A 21,065-nucleotide genomic window follows, 5' to 3' on the forward strand; every position below is an offset into this window, starting at 1 on the left:
CGGCCGCAGGCAGAGCTCCAGAGCTCGGCCGCGTCCCGGCCCCGCTGGTTCACCGCAGCCTCACTTCCCAGAAGCGCGCGGCTGGTGTTTATCCCTGACTGGCAGCGCCGGCTCCTCCAGGGCAAATTAAACTGTGTAAAACAAATCCGCGCACAAAGCCCGGGCTGTTTCCCGCCCCGACACCGACAATCGCCAAACGAAAACGCAGAGAAACCGGGCGGGGACGGGGGCCCCGGTGCCCCCCGCCCCGCTCGCTGCTGCCCTGCCAGGCCCGGGCACGGCGAAGGGGGTGAGGAAACCCCTTCGGGACAGAGTCCGCCGCGCCGCGGCACCGGGCCAGGGCCTGCAGGGCCGTGGCTGCTCGGCCTCCGCGGGCGGGCGCCTCGGCCCCTGCCCTCTGCCGCGGCGGGTGCCAAAGCACCGACCGCACGGAGCAGCCCAGGGCTCCCGGAGCCAGCGGTGTCCCCGGCTGCCGGCCACAGGCACCGTTGGGGCCACCTCCACCATCCCTCACCGCCCTCATGGGCCATGGCTGCCCGGGAGCAGGGCTGCAGGCGGGTGGCCGTGTCCTGGGAGCCCCTGGCACGGCACCGGGAGAGGATTTGCCCCTTATTGTCCCCATGTGTCAGTCGAGGGGGGGGGTTCTTCCCCAACGCTCCCCTAAGAAGCGCAGCAGTGCTGGCGGGAGCCTGGCACCTTGACACAAAGGCTAGCAATGTGCTGATGCCGGATCCGCTGTCCCCCCCTCCGGTGCACCCCATCAACCGGGTCCAAGCCATCTCTGCCCGATCGAGTGCCCGATGGGGGTAACCCCCAAGACGCGGGGGAGGCTTTGCGGTGCCCTCCCGGGGCACCGGCATCGGCGGGGCCCAGCTACTGCCCTCCCCGGGGGCAGGGCTCCTGCCCCGGTGAGGGGTCCCGGGTTCCGGGGGGGCTGCAGCCGCCCTGCCCGGGGGGGTACCGGGGCTCGGGGCAGCCCGTCCCGGCCGGCCCCGGCAATCCCGACGGGGAGAGGAGGGCGGGGAGCGCGGGGGGGCCGCGGCCGGGACTCTCCTCTTCTTAGAAGGAAAGAGCGTGGAGGGGAGCGGGAGGGGGTGGCCGCGCTGCCCGGAATGGGCCGGCGGTGGCTGGCGGCGCGCCGAGGCGGGCCGGGCCGGGCGGGGCGGCGGGAGGGCGCCGGGGAGCGTTACAAGAAGCCGCGCAGTTCCAGGAACCCGAGGGCGGGCTCTGCGCCCGCTATAAGAGGCCTCCCCGGGCGGCCCCGGCAGCTCCGCCGCCGCCTGCTGCCGCGCACCGGCCCCGCAGCCACCGCCGAGACTGGCCCCGGCACCCGCGCCCCAGGTACGGCGCTGCCCACGGCGGGAGGGACGGGACGGGGACAGCGACGAGGACCGGGAGGGGGGCGCGGGACCGGTGTGTCCCGCGGGAAGGGATAGCCCCGTACCCGGAATGCCGGTGCCCCCCCGGGGGGGCGACAGCCGGGAACTGGTGATGCCGGTGCTCCCCAGAGAGCGGGATAGCCGGGAATGCCGGTGCCCCGGGAGCGTGATAGCGGAGGACCTGGGGTGCACTGGTCCTGGCGGGGGTGATAGCCGGGGATACTGGTGCCCCGGGAGGGCGACAGATGGGGTTCAGAGGTACCGGTGCGCCGCGGGGAGCGAGGTAGCTGGGGACCGTCAGAGGCGGTGTTCCCCGGCGAAGCGATGCCGGTGCCCCGCGGAGAAGGGGGATACCGGAGCCCGGCGCTGCCGGTGCTCCCGGGAGAGGAACGGGGGTCCGGGGGTGCCGAGGCTCAGTGCCCTCTCTGCTGCAGGTGATGGTGTAGCAGCGGCTGCTCCCGGCAGCAGCACCCCGAGCGCGCAAAGCTGGCTCCCTGCGCCATGGTCACCCACAGCAAGTTCCCCGCCGCCGGGATGAGCCGCCCCCTCGACACCAGCCTGCGCCTCAAGACGTTCAGCTCCAAGAGCGAGTACCAGCTGGTGGTGAACACCGTGCGTAAGCTGCAGGAGAGCGGCTTCTACTGGAGCACAGTGACGGGCGGCGAGGCCAACCTGCTGCTGAGCACCGAGCCAGCCGGCACCTTCCTCATCAGGGACAGCTCAGACCAGCGGCACTTCTTCACCCTCAGCGTCAAGACGGAGTCGGGCACCAAGAACCTGCGCATCCAGTGTGAGGGCGGCAGCTTCTCCCTGCAGAGCGACCCCCGCAGCAGCCAGCCCGTGCCCCGCTTCGACTGTGTGCTCAAGCTGGTGCATCACTACATGCCGCCCGTGCCCGAGCAGCCGGGGGGGGCCCTGCACCCCAAGCGCACCTACTACATCTACTCAGGCGGCGAGAAGATCCCCCTGGTGCTGAGCCGCCCGCTCTCCTCCAGCGTCTCCACCCTGCAGCACCTCTGCCGCAAGACCGTCAACGGGCACCTGGACTCCTACGAGAAGATGACTCAGCTGCCGGCTCCCATCAAGGAGTTCCTGGACCAGTACGATGCCCCCCTCTAAGGGGCCGGCGGAGCGAGGTCACACGCTACAAGCACAAGAGCAGGGGACAGGCACAATGCCCCACAGGGCATGGCAAGCCTCTCCCTCTGGGGAGAAAAGGAGGGACTGGGGTGAGCCTTGGTGCTGGGGGACCCCCCCCCCCGAGGAAGCGCGACACCCCCTCTCCGTGGGGAAGGAGACTGCTCCGGTCGGACTGTGGATGTTACAGTGCACCCGACGCGGAGGCTGAGTCTGTTGGCAAAGCCCCCGCGGGCTTGGGCAGCCAGGACGGCACCCACGGCACGGAGGGACACGCGCCCCAGCAGACACATCCCCGCTGCCGCGGCGGGACCACACCTGGTGTGTCCTGGCGAGAGCCCCCCTCTGCCACCAGAGCAGGGAACGCACTGGATCCTGCGAGTGCCTCATCGCTTTTCCTCGGTTTTAAGGGGAGAGTGTTTTTTGCCCGTACTGTACTTTACCTCCTGCTGCCTCCTCGTGGGTGGAAGCTCCTTTCACACCAGGCCCCAGACTTGGAGGTCGCTGCCTTTTTTTCCCCTCGTTGCCATTTTCCAGGGCACTAAGCCTTAATATTCTCCCTGCCCCATGGGTTACTGCACATCAGTTGGTGATGCTGTGAGATTATGGTCCCGGTGATGTGCCGTGAAGCCGGAGGGGAAACAGCAAGTCCTGAGGCTGCCGAGTCCCACGGAGCACCCCGGGCCCTGGCACTGCTGCCGGACCATTACTACACCCACCTCTGCCTGGCCACTCTGGGGACACTGCTTCCCGCAGGAGGAGCCCCTGGAGTGCATCGTCTCGCAAGTGCTTTTCTGTGTCCGCCCGGAGAAGTGGTTGGGTTTTTCTGGCTTTTTTTTACTTTATTTTTTGAACCAAAGGGATGTTTACAGGCCAACGTGAATCACTGTCTTTTATAAAGATTCCATCTTCACCTCCAGCCTCGAGGGCTGAGCAAAACCATGCTTGAAAATTCAACCAAAACAAAACTCAGATGAAACTTTGCACATATTTATATTTATATTCAGAAAGGAAAATGTTTCCGTAATTTATAATAAAGAGCACTATTTTTTAATGAAAATCCTCAGATCTGGCTCATTTCCTGCCTTGCGCCCCAAGGCCGCTCAGGCCCCCCCGGGGTCACCCACCTCCCTCCTGGCCTCTGCCCTCGCTGCCGCCGGGATGGTGTTTACACCACGTCAGTGCCGGCTTCCTGGAGCCACTGGTGCAGGGTGATCCCGCGGTGACTCAGGCCCGGTGCGTCAGCACTGCCCAGGTACAGCTCAGCCCCACGCCTCTGGGTCTGCTCCGGGCTCCAGGCACATGCTGCAGCCACAAACTGTCCCTGGACTGTGAGACATGACCCATGGCCCCGGGCACAGAGGAGCGGAGCTGGTGGCCAAGGCTGGCCGGTGGCACAGCCCCAAGCACAGCGCTGGCTCCGCAACACGTCCCTCCTGTCCCAGCCAGCCCCCAGCCCAGTCTGGGGAGGGGAAGGTGGAGGCGGTGTGTGAAGGGCTCTGCGAACAGGGCACCGAGTGGCGCGGGGTGAGAAAAGGGGTTTGTGGTGCTTCTGGTGTGAGCACGGCGGGCTCAGGGCAGGGGGAGGTGGGAAGCAGGAAGGCAGAGAGGGTCCTGCCCCCCAGCACAGAGTTAACAGCTCCATCCCAGAGCCATCAGGGCTGCCCTGTGCAGAGCCCACCTGCCTGAGCCCAGCCTGGCCCAGAGCAAGGAGAGGAGGGGGAGGGAGAGGGTTTCCCCTGGGGTTCTCCTGGGCCCCTACTCCCGGAGGCAGTGGGGGTGTGACCTAGGCATGGGAATAACCCCGCAGCTCCGGGTGTCCGGAGGGGAGCGATGCCTGGCTGCAGGCCAGTGTCTGGGGGGCGAGAGGGAAACTCCTGGGAGGGAACTGGCCCCCCACAACCCGGCAGACCCCTGCAGCAGGGATCAGGCTGTGCCCTGCATCCGCAGCACCCAGCCCCGCACTGGGGGCATCACATCAGGCATTGGGCACCGTGCTCCCGCCTGGGGAACCCCCGCCACTGGGAAAAGGCTTCCCTTAGGAATCACCCCAGGCGGAGGGATGGCGAATGTGCCCACTCCGGCTGCAGGCACGGCACGGTCCCAGCAACTATTTTGGTGCTGCTGCGTGGGGCCGCGGCTGCCAGGAAGCGCCGTGGCCTGCCCGGGCACCCGCCGGAGCTATGTGAGGAATGTCCATGCGCGCGGGTGGCCACCCGCCAGGCCCTGTCGAGGCACATCCCCAACGTCAGGGCTCCTGGCAGCACCGGTGACTCCCGGCCCCGCGCCAGGGAACAGGGTGGGAGCAGCCCCCGGACGGTGCCGAGCATTGCTCCCATGGTGCTCCCAGCACGTGGGAAGAGACCTGTAGCATCACAGCTCCCGGGGCAGCACAAGGCACCGCAGGGAATGGGGAACCCTGGACCCCAGCACCCCCGGGGAGGCACAGTGAGGGCTCCGCAGCACCCCGCGGGGGGGCAGATTTGGGAAGCTGCCCCGGGGAGGGCGGTTGAGCTGCCTGCAGCGGCACTGACCAGCACTCCCCGGCTGGACCCCAGTCCCTGCGGGAACAGCCCTGGCTTTGCTGCTTCCCAGCAGGGCCCCATCCACTGCGTTCAGGCACCTCTCCCCTTCTGCTCCGGCTGTGGCTGCAGCCCACTGCTGAGCCGAGAGTCCGGGAAGCTCCACCAGCCCCACGGGTTTCTTGGAAGAAGCCCAGCCTCGCGGCAGCGCTGACGCAGCACCAGCGGCAAATCCCTGCCCCGGGTTTCACAAACCTCCCGCCTTCCCCACAGGAGCCAAGCGGACTTGGCCCCCGGTTTCGTAAGCGGCCGATGGAGCGTGTCATGAGCGGCCAGTTCCCCTCAGCCTCTGAGCTCACCCCTGAGGGGGCTCCCTGCATGGGGAAGGTGTCCTCGGTGGTGATTACACCCTGTCACTGTGGTGGTGCTGGGAACTGGATGGGAACTGGGGCATGAGCACACGGGGCTGGGAGCAAGTCCAGGGCACTGCGGTCCTGCAGCTCTCCTCACCCCGTGTCCCATGGGCCTGGGCACCAGATGGGTGCAGGAGGCTGTCCACTGAGTGGGACAGAGCAGGGGATGTCCTGCCCCAGCCTGGCCTGCCCAGGGGGACACAGAGCAGCCATCAACGGTTCCCACCACGCTGCTGGCTTCTTACTGGCATGAGAAGGAAGTGCCTGCCGGGATGGCAAACCTGAACCCCGTGGGATCAGGGGGTGCAGGAAACCTGCTCTGGTGTGCGCCAGCATCTGTAGACCCAAAACAGGAAACAACTGCAGCCTGTGATCGCTGTGGGCAGCGGTGTCCCCGGGGGCTTGGCTGGGCTCTGCTGCGGGTACCCAGCCATGCGGCAAAGGCCGGCTGGGCACAGCCAGGGGCCATCCCTGGGGGCAGGACAGACCCACCGGCACCCAAATCCCATGCTGGGACCCGCAGCTGCCCTGGGTGCACGAGAGCAGCCCCTTCCCCTCGCGGGAGCAGTGGCCATGCCAGGATGGGACCCTCCTGCTTGGAGCACTCTTGTCCCTGGGCCACGCTGGGTGCTTCCAGGCGGGATGTGCAGGCAGGGCAGGCTGCAGGGCAGGCACCAGCCCTGTGCCTCACGGGACAGAGCAGCCGTGGGGTCAGGCATGACCCACAGCCTGCAGCAGGACAGAGGTGGCCCCTCATGGGGCATGCAAAGGATGTCCCCTTGGGCTGTCATCCACGACCATCTCCTGTCCTGGCACCCAGGACTTGACGGTCACTCCAAGGATGGTGGCAGCAAGCAGCAGCACTGGCGGCGACAGGGCCAGGCAGAGAGCTCCCTGCGAGCACCCCAACCCCATGTCACACCCTCACACACTTCCTCCTGCCCTGCTCTGCAGCGCCAGGACGTTCCCACATCCACCGCCGCCTTTCCCAGTCGGATGCAGGAAAGGGCTGTGCAGCAGCCGGGGACTTACTGTAAATGGCACCACCTGCTCCTTACGTAGCAATTCCTCTGCAGGCTGGGGCCATGGGGATGGTTGGGAACAGGGACTGAGACATCTGCTCCATGGAATGCTGCCGGGAAGCGTGAGCTCGGGCTCTGCAGCACAGCCCAGGGCTGGCGCCAGCTGCCTGGGTGCAGGAAGGGGACGGGGATGGGTCCCTGTGCTGGAAGGGGAGCCGGGACGTGCAGCCCTGCAGCTCCATGTCCCTGGGGCCTATGGGAGGCCCCTGGTCCCACAGCATCCCCTCGCCTCACCCTCTGCTCCAGACAGCTTCACAAGCCCTGTGGTGTGGCACAAGGTCCCCAGCACTGGCTGGCTGTAACACGTCCCATCGCTGATGCAGAGGTGGCAGAGCCTCGGTGGCCGGTGGAGCTGCAAGGGCTGCCCTGATCCCCTGCATTGTGTGCCTGGCTTGGCCCCTGGCTCTTCCCAGCCTGGGCAGGCAGGGAGCACAGGGCAGCAGCAGGACCCCGTGCCCAGGCCAGGGTGTATTTCGGGATGCAGACGAGCCCAGAGGCCTGTGTACATCCCCATGGAAACCAGACTCTGTTGCTGCTTCTCCAGCCAGACCATAGTCAGCTCGGAAAGAGCCAGCAGCTGCGGATTCCTCACTCCTTCCATCAGCAGCTCCACGGGGCTGCACTGCCCCGGCTCCCTCACCCCAGCCACCTCCACCAGCTCCCCGCTTTGGGGGTCCCGCTGGCTCTGAGGGACCCTGACCCTTCACCCGCCCCAGGGACCCTGCGAGAGAGCAGCTGCTGCCCCTGCCCCGCAGCTCTGCCCGCCCGGGGTCAGTCCTGCATCCTCCGACCACCGGCCACGGCACAGGCAGAGCTCTCGCTGCCCACACAGAGGTGGAAGTTCCGAGTGGAACTCCCCCCCCGGCACGTTTCCACAACCCAGGAGGAAGTTTTCATCCTGGCAGCGGCTGCCGGAGCCCAAAGAAAGTCTTGACATTTCAGAGGAGGGTTTCAAACAAAGCCGCGTTGCTGTGGCAATGGCAGCCACAGACCCCCCCGCCCGGCCCGCGGCTGGGACGTGGCCAAGGCGGAGGAGCAGCAGCCCAGCACTGGTGGTGCCGGGGATGTCGGGTGGATGGATGGTGGTGGGATGTGTCCGGCAGCCCCAGCCTTGCCCCTGCACCAGGGGCGAGGGTCCCACTGCCAAACGCTGCCTATGCCATGCCCAGGACAGGCTGTGGGTGCCGGCACATGGGCAGACCCCATCCTGTGCCCTCCCCGGGTCAGCCCTCTCCTGCTCCCCCACCAGAGACCCAGGTCTGGGTCCATGCCACTCTTGCACCTGCATTCACAGGGAGCGGCGAGGTGCTGGCCACCACTGCGGTCACCGCTGGCACAGGCATGCCGGTGGCACGTCACAGGAGGTCCCCATGGGTGCTCCAGGCTGCCAGCTGCCTTGGGTGTGTTTGCCCGGCACAGTGCAGAGTCCTTGCATGACCCCAGCAGAGCAGCCATGGGCAGGTGCCAAACCCCAGCCCTGGAGCATCCCTTGGCCTCGCATCAGCCCTGGCTCGGCCCTGGTGCAGAAGCTGCAGCCGCAGCAGCAGCAGCAGCAGCAGCAGCAGCAGCAGTAGTGCCACACACACACAGCTGGGGATGGGGCTCCAGGACATGGAACCTGCATCTGTGGGGCAGGTGCTGCTGCTTCCAGTCCGGCTGTGTGCCCCAGTGGACAGTGCTGGGGACACGGAGGTGCCCACAAGAGCTGTGTCTGTACCATGGCTCCTGAGTCCCATCGGCAGGGAGCAGCTCCCTGGCTGGGCTGGGGGCAATGGGTGATGGTGACACCACGCTGGGCTGCCAGAGGGCACAGCTGGAACAGATGTTCCCTAGAAGGACCCAAGGGCCCTGTCTCAGCATTTAACGAGTGGGAATGGGAGCACTTTACTGTAATTCCAGCAATTACATTGTTCATCCTTGGCAGCCGGCACCAGCTGGTGTCCAGCACCGTGGGATCACGATAAGCCACCTGGCAGGGAGGCTTGGCAGCGCGCCGTGCCACCGGGCAGCCGGCCAGGGCAGGGCAGTGGGAGCTGTCGAGCGAGGTGCGAGGTACGGGAAGGGCCCGCCCCGGCGTTCCTGTCACTGGCACGGCCCCAGCCGCAGGTGCCGGCCAGGAGGGTCCCGGTGCCTGCTGAGCCCAAAGACCAGGATCCCCATCCCTGCAGCTCCGGTGGGGTCCCTGCAGCCCCTGCACCACGGCAGCCCCTGCACTGTGCAGCCTCGCTGGTGCTGAGCTGAGCTCCGGCACCGGGATACTCCCACCTGGGGCAGTGAGGTGCCAGCAGGCTGGAGGGGAGCTGCCACTTGCTGGGTGCAGGATGGGGCTCGGGGATGGGGCAGAGACTGCACTGGAGGGCCCGTCACACCCAGGGACCTGGCATCCCACCCAGCCCCTGCTCACCCATTGCTGCTTCCCGGCAGGCACTGCCCCAGGCTCTTTCCCTGCATCACCCATCCTGGCCGTGCTGCTGCATCCACTGGGAGGTCCCCATGGATGCCCGGGGCTGTGCGGGAGCAGGGGACAGTTGGCACCCAAGGGACGGGAGCGTGAGCCCTGCTGAGTCATCACTTTGCTGTTCTCGTTTTTCCATGGTGCTGTTGTGCAGTTTGCTGGAAGCCAGCTAAGAGCCATGACTAATCTGTTCTCAAAACAAGCACAAAGAGAGCGGGAGGTTTGTGCAAACCCCGCGGGGAAGGGAGGCTGAATCACAGCACAGGGCTGGGGGACCAGATGGGAATGCCCATCCATGGAGCAGCCTGCGTGGGGTGGGCATGGCCCAGGGCTCACAGGGGCAGCGAGGACCCCGGCCCTCCCATGCGGTGCAGGGCAGGGTGAAGCAGGCGCAGGCCAGCAGCATCCAGCGTCACACGTGCAGTCACCAGGGTCAGGGCTCCCACCCTGGTCGGTTCTGCCCTGCAGCAAAGCCACCAGCTGGGGAGGCCGGGGAAGGAAGCGCAGGAGTTTGCTCTGGCCGGAATCGGGCATCCATTGATTTGCTGTTATTAAAACCAGAGCTGCTGTCGGGAACTCTGCAGCCTGGCTGCCCTTGTGCACGCTTCCTGGAAAGGGCCGTCCCGTGAGCCCTCGCGGTAGGGGACAGACCCCCAAAGTACCTGGACGCGGCACCAGGCTCAGGTGGCAGCCGGGGCAGGGGAGGCCCCCACAGGGACAGGAGCTGGGGGCACAATTCTGTGCTCAGCACCCACCTCTCCGCTGCCAGCAGCACTCAGCCACCTGCACCCCAGCACCCGGCACCCGGCACTGCCCACGGGGCTGAGGGCAGCCCCAGCACCCCAGAGCATGTGCTGGTGGCAGCGAGGGCACTGGGACACTTGCTGCCCCTGTCGCCTGCTGGGCTGAAGAGGGTTTACTGGAGAGGCAAAGTCATTGCTTCCAGCGGGGAATGAATCACCCCTGTCAGGAATTCTGCCCGGGGGCTTTTCTGTAAGAGCCAGTGGAGTTTCGACATGGGCAAGGGCCGTGCCGGGACCCTCCTCCTTGCACAACCTCCCGCCGGGGTTCCTGTTCCCAGCCCCGGCCTCACCACAGCCACAGCTGCTGAGGGCACAGGCACCGGCACCAGGCGAGGAGTGGGGCCGTGGGAGCGCCAGAGCCAGTGAGGGTGCCAGGACAAGCCCGTGTTCCCAGCATGGCATGGGTGCCCGCACCAACAGAGCTGTGCGTGTCCCACACGGCTGCCCCATAAGTGAGTCCCACCAGTGCCACCTGCACTCAGCACCTCATGGCTGCAGCTCCCAATGGGCTGTCACTGTGGTGCTCAGCTGCAGTTCAGAGCCCCCCGCTGAGGTTCAGAGCCCCCCGCTGTGGTTCAGAGCCCCCCGCTGCGGTTCAGAGCCCCCCGCTGTGGTTCAGAGCCCCCCACTGTGCTCACACCCACAGGCAGGTGCCAACAGAGGAAGCGGCAGGTCCCAGATGCAGCAGCCACATCATCTCAGTGGCAGCATCTTCCCTGTAGCCCGATCGGGCACATCCCACCCCTATAGCACTGGGGGCACCCCGGCCTGACCGGAGCGGATGGGGGATGCTGCCAGGGTGGAGGCATGTGGCATCCCTGTGCCATCCTGTGCAGGGTCACTGCAGGGGGATGCTGCTGAATGGGGGGACAGCACCGGCCCCCGGGGCCACCCCCATGGGCCACTGCAGCCCAGGGCCAGGCTATGGCTGACGGGGAGGGGGCCAGGGCTTTCCCGGCAGCCAGCGGTGACCACGGCCGGGCAGCGGGGCCATGCCAGGGCCGAGCTTTCTCTCGGTTTCCACATGCTGCAGAAACTCTCTCTCAGAGCGAGAGTAGAGGTTTCTTGATAAGGGGGAAGCGCACTCAGAGCACGAACTGAAACGTTGCCTTTGGGGCTGGCGGCTCTTCCCAGGCAGCCCTGCTGCCCTCCTGCAGTTCTGCAGTAACGGGGCTGCCCCTGCCCCAAGCCCGGCCCAGGACCCAACGCAGCCTCTGCACTGGGGGGACAGGCTGTGCCGGTTCCATCCCATGGGTGAGAGGAGCAGAGAGCCCGGCTGCCTGCAGCCCTGCGCTGGCAAGGTAGCGCAGAGTGGTGGGAAACTGGAGATAACGGATCCTGCTTCCCGGCGCCTCCTTTCCTGGAGACAGGGCTGACCTGTCGGGAGCAGGACCTGTGAGAGCCCGTTCCCAGGAGCCCTTGATGGGAATCTCCTGCATGCCTCGCTCCGGGTGTCCCAGCAAGGCTCCCGGCCATGCACAGCATGGCACAGCCAGCGTCCCGAGGGATGGCCGCTCCAGGCCAGCCCAGCCCTATGTGGGTGCCGTGGCCAGCTTTGGTGCAGCGGTCCCATGCGCCAGCCCTGCCACCACGGTGCTTCCCAGCAGGGGCCGGCCGCTGTGCGGTAGCCACCAGCCGCAGCTGCAGCGATGCTTCCCGGAGGGCTGGGGCATTTGCCTGTGCTGCTTTGCATGCCCGAGGCTGCCCCGGGGCTGGGGACGCAGCGTGTTCGGCACGGGCAGGGCAGGCAGGGGGCAAAGCCGCTCACTGAGCACCCAACGGGCTCTCCAGGGCTGGGGATGTGGGGAGGGATCCGCACACAGCAGATGTGGGAAGCTGCTTTATTTTGCTTTACACTTTCTGCCATTCCTGGAAGCAGCCGGGGCCACTCTGACCTTCCTGCTGGGAACTGCCACAGCCCCTCGGCCCCATCCCTCTGCCCTGACAGGATGCTCCTTGCGCGGGGCTGCCCCCAGCTCCCCTGGGAGCTGCTCCCGGCCCAGAGGGGCTCCCACGGCCCCGGGGACTGTGGTTACTGAGCCCAGCCTGCCCCGAACCGGGAGCAGCTCCTCCAACCACCCTGAAACTGGGAACATTCATGCCTTGGTGCCGCAGAGCACCCACAGCCCCGCAGGCAGGGACACTGTGCTCACCCCCCTCTGCTGCGGTCCCATACACAGATGCTGAGCAGCTCCATGGCCACTCTGAGCCACCTGCGGGCTGAGGTCCCACACACCACGGCCCAGCAGCTCCATCCCTGCAAGCCCCACGCATTAGCACCAGGTTGATTTATAGAAATCCAATGGCTGGGGCTGCCGGCGCCTCCTGCCAAACCTCATTAGCGCTGGCCTGGGAGCAAGGCAAACAGCTCGTGCAGCAACAAGGAAATCCTTGTTTAAGCATTCCTGGCCATGCAGGGCCCTTCGCCTCATGCCCAGGGGAGGAGGAAGAGGAGAAGGACAAGGAGGAGAAGAGGAGGAGGAGGCACAGGCCACAAGCTCCAAGCTGGCACCACCTCGGCAGCCCCAAGGAAGGAGACACAAGGGGATGTAGCAGGGTCTGCACAGGGCAAGAGCCCCCAGCATGGGCTGTGAGCTCAGAGGGAGGAGGAAGCCACAAGGACACAGTGGGGGGCAGAAGGCTCCCACACTGCAGCACCAGAATCTGTCCTTCTTGCATGTCCCCATCAGCACTAGTGATTGATGGGGACACGGAGCCACCGGGGTGCCTGAAATGGGTGACTGAGGGCAGGCTCAGAAGGGCAGCACTGCTGCCCTCCAAAGCTGACACCTTTGAGAAGCCAGAGAGCTTCGTGTCTCACTCCTGCCCCTCTGCATGGTGCCAGCTCCCCTGTGCTGTGCTGTGCCATGCCCTGGGGCAGAGCTCTGCCAGAGCTGGCTGGGGCTGTCCAGAGGGATTCGTCAGTCCAGAGCAGCCTGGAAGGAGCTTCTGCATGGGGCAGGGGCAGGATCCTGTCCCTCAGTGCCCCTGTTCTCACCCACAGTGGGTTCCCTGCACAAAGCACTGGCCATGGGTGCAGTGAGCTTTGGGCACATGGTGCTGCCGGGAGGCCAGGAGCCAGTGCCTGCCCCATGGTGGTTACGGGGCACCGGCAGGGCCGGCCCATGGACCTGGCACTGCCGAGCTCTGGAGCAGCCTCAGCGACCTGCATCCGCCTGCCCCACGTGTGGCTCAGGATCTATTTCATCATCTGGAGAAAAGCATTTGCTGCCAATAACAGGGCTAATTAATTCTCCTCAAAGACCTCTCAATTATTCATCTTGGGCCACAGAGAAAACAATTACAGCACTTACCTCAGCCCTGGCTCGGCCGGTGCAGCAGCCAGCGCGGGGCTGGAGCCGGTGGCAGGCAGGGCATGGCAGGGGATGGCCGCACAGCTCCTGGTTCCCAGTGCCCGGCTCTGCCTGCCTGGCAGCAGCGTCCCAGCGGAGCACAGCCCCAGCCAGCCATGGTGCTCAGGTACCTGCTCCCAGTACCAGGGCTCAGGACCGAGGGGTCCTGCCCGGCCCCCATACCGCTCCTCGCCACAGGGCACATCCCGTGGATCCAACCCCAATCTGCCACATGCAGCCGAAGCTGCTGTGTCCCATCCACCGAGAACACAGCAGCAGTTTGCTCCCTCCTCACCGCCTGCCTGCGGTGGTCTCCTCTACCCATCCTCAGCCCAGGGACACACAGCTTGGAGCCATGGCCAGGCCCAGCTATGGATACCCACACGAGCAGGGGCTCAGGCTGCATGGCCCCAGCACTGCCCAGCCTCATGCATCACTGGGGACAGGCAGGACATTTTCCCTTCTGGCTTCCCAACCTCCAGCTGTCCCTCTGCCCTGAACCCTGGTGCCGTGCTGGGTCCCCCTTGGAAAGGGTCTTTTTCCCAGTCAGATCTCCAGCTCTTTGGCCCTTGGGATGCTCCTTCTGCCCGTGGCGGGGTTGAGTCCCATTCCCTGCACATCAGCTGCACCTTGGGAAGGAAAACCCGCTGCACCGCTGCCACTGTGAGCTCAGAGGTCCCTTCCCGGCCGGGTGACACTTGGGCAGGCTGCGGGTGTCCTGTCCCGCGGACCAGGGCTCCTTTATGTCCCCAGCTCCCCAAGCACGGTGCGTCTGGACACTCCAGCACCTGCGCCCCTGCCACCCCGGGGCATCGCTGAACCGGGACGCGCGGCCAGAGCCCCCAGCGCGGGGCGCCGGGTCCCGGGGACTCGGAGGCACCGGCCGGGACGGCGCGGGGGGCGCCAGGCGGCCGCGGGGCCGGGCCGGGAAGGGTTAAGGGCGGCCCGCGCCCCCCCGGCGGCCGAGGGGCGGTCCTGTCGGGAAGCCGGGATTTCTGCGGTGGTTTTACTGGAAAAGTTGTTGCCGGCGGAGGGAGGGGTCACCCGAGCGGCCCCGGCAGGTTGGGGACGGGGGGACCGGCCGGCCCCGCACCGCGCGCGGCACCGGGACCGGCAGCACCCAACGGGCTCCAGGACCGGGGCCGAGACCGGCAGCTCCGCCGGCCCGCGCGGGGCTCGCTGTCCGCGCGGCGGGACACGGTGCTCGGCTCCCGGAGCCCCCCGGCACCCGCGGAGCTGCCCCTGCCCGCGGCCTCGCCACCGGGCCAGGCCAGCCCCGTGACACCCCCCACCAGCGGCTTTGCCCGCCGCGTCCCACACCAATGCCCCACGGGGAGCAGCCGGCCCTGGACCACCGTGATGGCAGCCGCAGCCAAACCTCGCAGGCACTGGCCACCTCCACCAGCCCTGCAGCAGGCAGTGCCACACCACCGGGCCTGGTGGCTGTGCCCCAGTGGGGCCGCCGAGGGTCTGTTCTGGGCTCAGGCCCACATGGTGTCGTGTGTGTGAGCAGCCACCAGCACACGTGTGCCCAACACATCAACAGCAGCATTACACCGGGACACTGGGCCGGTAGAGAGGGCAGCACCAGCCCCTTGGTGCTGCCTCCAGCATGGCCTGGCGCTGGCTGCGGCATGGCACAGCACAAGAGAGGCCTGGCTGTGCCGCCGGCAGCCTGAGCCAGCAGCCCAGCACGTCCCAGCGCTTCCAGGCATCGCTCCACGGTTCCCGACAGTAGGAAATCACTTGGCTCCACGGCTCCTGCCCCTCCAGGGATGATTGATGGTGGCTCCCCCATGTCCGGCTGGGAGCAGGGCCCTCCAGGGTAGCCAGCCCCAGCCCATGAGGATGAGCTATGGTGCCTGCAGCGCAGGCAGCGCAGCAATGAGGCCAAGGCAGCCTGTCAGGAAAATGTCCCCAAGCTCATGGCGAGCACTTCGGGGTCACTGCCAGGCGTGTGGCTGGCGCCAGGCACCCATCACAAGACACCCAGGTCACCGCTTGCACCAAAGGCAGTCCTGTGCCCGCAACCCCTGCCTGCAGCACACCGGCTCAGCTGGGATGCCAGGAGCCAAATGCCAGCCCTGTCCCCGGAACAGCCACGTGTGCTGGGGGGCAGCGGCTGAGCCCCATCCCAGTGATGCCCGAGGAGGCACGGCTACACCCAGCGCTGGCCACCGTGCCCCCCTGTCCTGCAGCCCTTTCTGAGGCACCGCAGAGGGGACGTGGCGCTGGGGGCCGGGACGCGCCGTGGGCAGGGCCTGGCAGCGGCTGCTCTGGGGCTGCCGGTGGGGCCGGGGCAGGGGGAGCCCAGCCGGCTCCGGGAATCGCCCCGGCGGCTGCCAGCGCTGTGGCAGGGAGGGCGGGGGGGGGGGGAAACCCGATCCTCGCCCTCCCCGACGGGGCCTGGGCTGCGCTCCCCGGCCCGGCCTCGGCTGCTAATCTTAGCCCCGGGGAGGCTCCGCGGGAGCCTGAGCTCAGCCCCGTGTTCACTCGCAGGTGACGGTCACAGCGCGGCCCCGGCCGAGCCCTCGCCGAGCTGCCGGCGCTGCCCTTGCGGCTGCCCGCACGCCTTGGCTTGGCTTGGCCAACCCGGCACGTGGTCCCCAGTGCCGGCCCCACCGCACCCGTGCCGGGCCCTGTGCCGCCGGGGGACCTCGCTGAGTGCCACAGTGGGGGACACCCCGAGGCATGTCCTGGCCTGGAGCCCCTGGGAAAGGAGCGGGGCTGCAGGACGTGGGGCTCTGCAGCGGAGGCCATGCCATGCTCAGGCCCTGCAGAGGATGCAGCTGCTTCCCAGCACCAAGCCCCTGCCTGGGTTGGAAAGGGGGGGCTGCACAGCCAGAGTCAGCCCCCTCAGGTCTCTGACACCAGCACTTGAGGGGCTGAGATGAGAGGAATGGCTGGGATGGGAGCTCCCCACACCCATGGGGCACCCAAGGGCCACCCCAGCCGGGAGCAGCAGGAGGGGATGGATGGGTGAGTGGATGGGCAGGCCAAGGGATGCTCCACTTCCCAACGGAGTGGAGAAAGCAGCTCTGAAGCCTGCCATGCCTCAGGGCAGCTGCCCCACACACAGTGGGGTCCCCAGCGCAGGGCCCCACAGCTGCACTTCCCCCCCCCCAGCCATCACCTGCGGCGTGCCTGGCCGGGCTGCCCAGTGCTTACTGGAAGAGGAAGCTGCTGGGAAGGCAGCGCGTGCAGCAGGGCAGCTTTGGGGAGGCTCGGCTGGGCTCGGCAGCCGGCACAGCTCAGTTGTCCATGCTCCCAGGTCCAGGGCCAGTAACGGGAAGCGTCTGCTCTCAGTGACGGTAAATCAGATCGGGGAGATTAGAGGCCTTTTTGCCTAATCATGAGCAGCTTGAAGTTGGAGGACAAGTTCCTGGAACAAAGAGGAAATGGAGGCAGTAAATAAAGAAAAACTGTTAACATGTGGCCCTGCGTGTGAAAAACATCTCTGTGAAGGGCTGTTTATGGCTCACTCATCTGAGGGGCTGACAGTGGGGCTGCAGCAGGCAGTGGTGATGAGGCCCCGGGCGCAGGGGCGCAGGGGCGCAGGCAGGGTGTAGGGGTGTAGGCAGGATGCAGGCAGGGTACAGGCAGGGCACAGGGGTGCAGGCAGGGTGTCAGGCACACAAGCAGCCAGCCGGAGCAGTGGCGAGGGCTCTTATATGGGGGGGAGAGCTGGGGGGTCCGAGGCCATGTGTTTGGTACACGGTGGAGGGAGGAAGAAGGCAGCGGCGTAGCGGGGGCCATGGCACAGGCCCTCCCAGCAGAGCACCATGGCTGTGGGCTGGGTCTGCCCCACAGAGCATCACCAGCCTCCCGCTGGTCCAGCCCAACGGGAAAAGGCGGGGGGGGAGGTCTCGCTGCTGTGCTGGGCACATGCCCCCCTGTTCCAGGGATCTCTGCCAGCCACCGGTGGCCCCCCCGGTGCAGGCAGAGTGCCAAGAGCTGCGGAGCTGCTGCAGCCAACACCGGCGGAGCTGCCGGACATGCTGCACAGGACGTCAGCTGCTTCCAGGGCAGACGCAGCCAGAAGCCGGAGCCAATTCCCAGCCGCAAGGTCACCCCGCACTGTCCCTGCCAGTGGCGTGGCGGCAGCCACAGGCCTGCGGAAGGACACGCAGGTCCTCATGGAGCCACGGCAAAGGAGTGCGGGGTCCCTCTGTCAGGATACCCGGGACAGGTGCTCCTGGCAAACGAGGGGCCGCGGGAGAGCCGGGGGCTGCGGCAGCACCCACCCGTGTCCAGCACCCCCGACCGTGGCTCGGGGCTGCGGTGGGCACCGAGCAGAGGCCGTGCTGTGGGGCAGCCACGGGACGTGTCCGGTGCCCTGTGCCCAGCCGCCCCTGCGGGTCGCGCAGCCCGCAGCCCCGGATCCCGATCCCTATCCCGGTCCCGACCCCAGCCCCGCCCTCAGCGGGGGCCCCGCCCCTCCCGCCGCCCGGGAGCCCTTGCGGCGGGGCGGTTCCGCGATCCCGGCGATGCTGGCGGCGCGGGGCGCGCTGCGGAGGGGCCGGTTGCCCGCGGCGGGAGTCGGAGTTGGGTCGGTGCGGCTGCGGGGCCCCCCCCGCCTCCCGCCGCACGTTGTGGACCTGCGAAGTGACACCGTGACCCGGCCGTGCGCGGCGATGCGCCGCGCCATGGCCCGCGCGGCCGTGGGCGACGACGACTACGGGGAGGACCCGACGGTTAACGGTGGGCGGCTGGGACGGGCCCCCCGGTGGAGTCCCTACCTGCAGCCCCCCCAAGTCAGGGGCAGCGGGGATGGGGAGCCCTAGGGGGCTTCTTCGGGGCTGGGGCAGCAGCTTGGGCCTCTGGGGTTCCCTATCGCCTCCCCAGGGCCAGCAGACCCGCCCCCCAGGACCCCCGTGCTTCTCCACCCTGCAGAGCTGCAGTGCCTGGCCGCGGGGATCCTGGGGATGGAGGAGACTCTGTTCGTGCCCACGGCCACGATGGCGAACCTCATCGCCGGTGAGTGCCAGGGCCATGTGCAGCCCCTGCCCGGCCAGCCAGGTCACAAACCCAGGGGCAGCTTTGTGCCCCCAGCCCATGGAAGGTGCAGACGGCAAGAACAGCCCCACTGCTCCCCGGGGTCCGAGGAGAGCCCCGCTTCTGCTAGGGAAGTCATTCACGCAGCCGCAGGACCACCAGAGCTATGGGCAGCAGGTCCTCCCTGACCTGGGTGCATCTCCTCACCCCTTCCTCAGCCCCCTCCACCTCACATCTGTAGCAGCACAAACCTATTTGGACCCTGGAGCTGCTCCCTGCTGAGCAAACCCCCCTGCCTTGAGTCTGCTCATCCCCGTCCCGTGCTTGGCCTCTGCTCTGCTCCGTTAACCTTTACCTGCTTCTCGTCCCGGCCTTCCTGTGACCGGAGTTCACAATGTGCTGCCTGGCAGCGTGGGACCTGCTCCAGCCGCTGCCTCGTGCATGCACCAGGATGCGGGGACCGTGCCCCCTCGGTGCTTCCCCACCTCCACCCGCTGCGGGCAGCCCCTGTCCAACACCCCCAGCACCTCGGGGACAGAGCAGGCGCCCGGTGCCCGCAGGAGGCTGCACCGCTGGGACCCTCCCGCTGTGCTGCACAATCAGCCTTTGTGTGCCCGCGGGGTGCTGCCCGCTCACGGCCGCTCTCCCTCGCAGTGATGTGCCACTGCCAGCGCCGGGGAGCTCAGCTGCTCCTGGGTCGGGACTCCCATCTGCACGTCTATGAGCACGGCGGCGCCGCGCAGGTGGGTGCCGCGGCCGGGGCGGGCCCGGTGGCAACGGCAGCGCGGGTAGGTCTGGCGGGAGGGCGGCTTGCTGCTGCCCTCCGCTGGCTGCCGGCGCCGCGCTGGGCGGAAGAGCCCTCGCTGGGTTGCACAGCAGCATCACCGGCATCACCCGGGCCACGAGCGGGACGGGGCTGGGAGCCGCGGGCACCGGCACCATCCCTGGTCAGCTCCGCTCTGCCTCGGGCGCAGGTTGCCGGTGTCCACTCCCAGGCACTGCCGGACCTGCCCGATGGCACCTTCGACCTGGAGCTGCTGGAGCTGACGATCCGCGAGGCTCATGGCAGCCGGTACCACCCGCGCCCCGAGCTCCTGTGCCTGGAGAACACGCATAACTCGGCGGGGGGCCGAGCGCTGCCCCTCGCCTACCTCCAGCAGGTACGAGCCCGCAGCCAGAGCTGGCTGCTGGTGCCGGCAGGATGCACCAGAGAGACACCAGGGCTGTGCTGAGGAGCTCAGAACGTGGCTCCTGTTGGCACTGGTCACCCCAGGGGTCCCTCCAGCCCAGCCCCTTCCCTCAGGTCCGTGGGCTCGCTGACCGCTATGGGCTGCGGGTGCACATGGATGGAGCACGGCTGATGAACGCGGCGGTGGCACAGAATGTGGAGCCGGCTCGGATCACCCAGCACTGCGACTCTGTGTCCCTCTGCTTTTCCAAGGTGCTCGCTGGGGCCTTGCCCGTGTTTGGGGGCACTGGGCTGAGCACCCAGCTTGCAGGCTGGGGCATCCCTGGGCACGTCCCAGCTCCAGTCACCCCTCGGTGTCTTGGCAGGGCCTGGGTGCCCCAGCCGGCGCGGTGCTGGCTGGACGCAGGGAGTTCATCGCCGAGGCCTGGCGCATGCGGAAGATGCTGGGCGGTGGGATGCGGCAGGCGGGAGTGCTGGCGGCCATGGCCCGCGTCGGCCTGGAGCACATGGGGGTGACGCTGCGCAGGGACCATGACAACGCCCGACGCTTTGCTGAAGGTATCTTGGGGGGCCTTGGCACAGCAGAAGGTGTGGGCACCCACTGCCTAACACTGCTCTTTGCTTCCATGTGCTGCTGCACGACTGGGTTGGCATGGGCTCACCGCAGCCAGCACACCCGGCACTGCTGCGGAACAGTGGCGCGGGCAGCTTCCCTGGCTGGATCTCCAGCTAGGCCAGGATGCTGCCGCAGTCCCTGCCTGGCTGGAGCGCGAGGACAATGTCGTGCCTGTCTCCACAGTGCCACACAGAGGGGAGGGCAAAGGGCCCCTCCTTCAGCCAGGACCAGGGCAGCCTCCCTTTCTGGTTATCTGGGTGCTGGGCTCAGTGCCTGCCACCCCTGCCTTCCACAGGCATCCAGGAGCTGAGCTCGCCCCTCTGCTCTGTCAACCTCGCAGCAGTGGAGACTAACATCGTGATGGTGAACATCAGCGGGAGCTGCTCGTCCCCTGCGGAGCTCTGCGAGCACCTGCAGGCTGTGAGTGAGGAGGAGCTGGCTGAGACCGGCCACGCTGTCAGTGTCCTGCTCTTCCCCTGGTCGGCACATGCCGTGCGCGCCGTCTGGCACCGCAACGTCTCGGCCCACGACACTGAGCTCGCAAAGAACAAGCTGGAGTTTGTGGCCAGGAAGTGCCGGGAGAAGCTGGCCCTGGGGCTGCGCCCGACCCCTCCGAACGCGGAGGGAGCCTGAGCATCCCCCCAGTCCTGTCCTGGCAGTGAGTGCATCCACCCCACGTGCAGCTCTGCAAACCAGCATGAGCCCAGCGCCGGGGACACCCCAGCCCGCCTGGCAGTGGGAGCATCTTCACAGACCTGCCCAGAGGGACCGAGGGGAGCCCACAGCTCACTCCACCACCCAGGCCCCTCAGAGGCAGTGTCCCTGCAAACACATCCTCAGGGCATCCTTTAGACCCTGCAGCAGCTCAGCTACTGTAACTCGGGTCACATAGAGCACCCAAAGGTGGAGCCAGACACCCCCCACCCCAAGGCCACACACTCTGCCTGGCTCTCATGCATCGCACACGTGTGAGGATGCTGCAGTGGGGAGGCAGATCGCGAGGGATGGTCAGGGCATGAAATAAACATGTTCTGGCAGCGCTGTGGCTGTGCGGGCTGTTTCCTCTCAAGTGTGCCGCTCTCCTGACTGTACAGCAGGGACATCCTTGCACCCCGAGGTCC

At 67.2% G+C, this 21,065-nt stretch overlaps 2 protein-coding genes across 3 annotated transcripts; both read left to right on the top strand.

Annotated features, from left to right (window-relative positions):
• Positions 1-1,261: 1,261 nt before the first annotated feature.
• Positions 1,262-3,576, top strand: SOCS3 (suppressor of cytokine signaling 3). The gene is made up of 2 exons (XM_030506010.1): positions 1,262-1,341; positions 1,814-3,576. The coding sequence occupies exon 2, from the start codon at positions 1,881-1,883 to the stop codon at positions 2,496-2,498; it is 618 nt and encodes a 205-aa protein (XP_030361870.1). The 5' UTR covers positions 1,262-1,341; positions 1,814-1,880; the 3' UTR covers positions 2,499-3,576.
• A 13,999-nt stretch (positions 3,577-17,575) lies between these two features.
• On the top strand, positions 17,576-20,989 carry LOC115616574 (probable low-specificity L-threonine aldolase 2). Of its 2 annotated transcripts, none has more exons than XM_030506013.1 (7): positions 17,576-17,845; positions 18,038-18,121; positions 18,794-18,882; positions 19,114-19,299; positions 19,443-19,580; positions 19,694-19,886; positions 20,240-20,989. In XM_030506013.1, the coding sequence occupies exons 1-7, from the start codon at positions 17,632-17,634 to the stop codon at positions 20,575-20,577; spliced, it is 1,242 nt and encodes a 413-aa protein (XP_030361873.1). In that variant the 5' UTR covers positions 17,576-17,631; the 3' UTR covers positions 20,578-20,989. The 2 variants fall into 2 exon arrangements, with proteins under 2 accessions (XP_030361873.1, XP_030361874.1); XM_030506014.1 differs by having other exon boundaries at positions 17,615-17,845; positions 20,285-20,989.
• Positions 20,990-21,065: the final 76 nt, after the last annotated feature.

Source organism: Strigops habroptila, chromosome 14 (genome assembly GCF_004027225.2).
Source record: "Strigops habroptila isolate Jane chromosome 14, bStrHab1.2.pri, whole genome shotgun sequence".
Classification (NCBI taxonomy): Eukaryota; Metazoa; Chordata; class Aves; order Psittaciformes; family Psittacidae; genus Strigops; species Strigops habroptila.

Coding starts and splice junctions, on each gene's coding strand:
- SOCS3 (XM_030506010.1), top strand. CDS start 1,881: ATGGTCACCCACAGCAAGTTCCCCGCCGCCGGGATGAGCCGCCCCCTC.
- LOC115616574 (XM_030506013.1), top strand. CDS start 17,632: ATGCTGGCGGCGCGGGGCGCGCTGCGGAGGGGCCGGTTGCCCGCGGCG. Junction 18,883..19,113: donor AGCACGGCGGCGCCGCGCAG/GTGGGTGCCGCG, acceptor CCTCGGGCGCAG/GTTGCCGGTGTCCACTCCCA. Junction 19,581..19,693: donor TGTCCCTCTGCTTTTCCAAG/GTGCTCGCTGGG, acceptor GTGTCTTGGCAG/GGCCTGGGTGCCCCAGCCGG.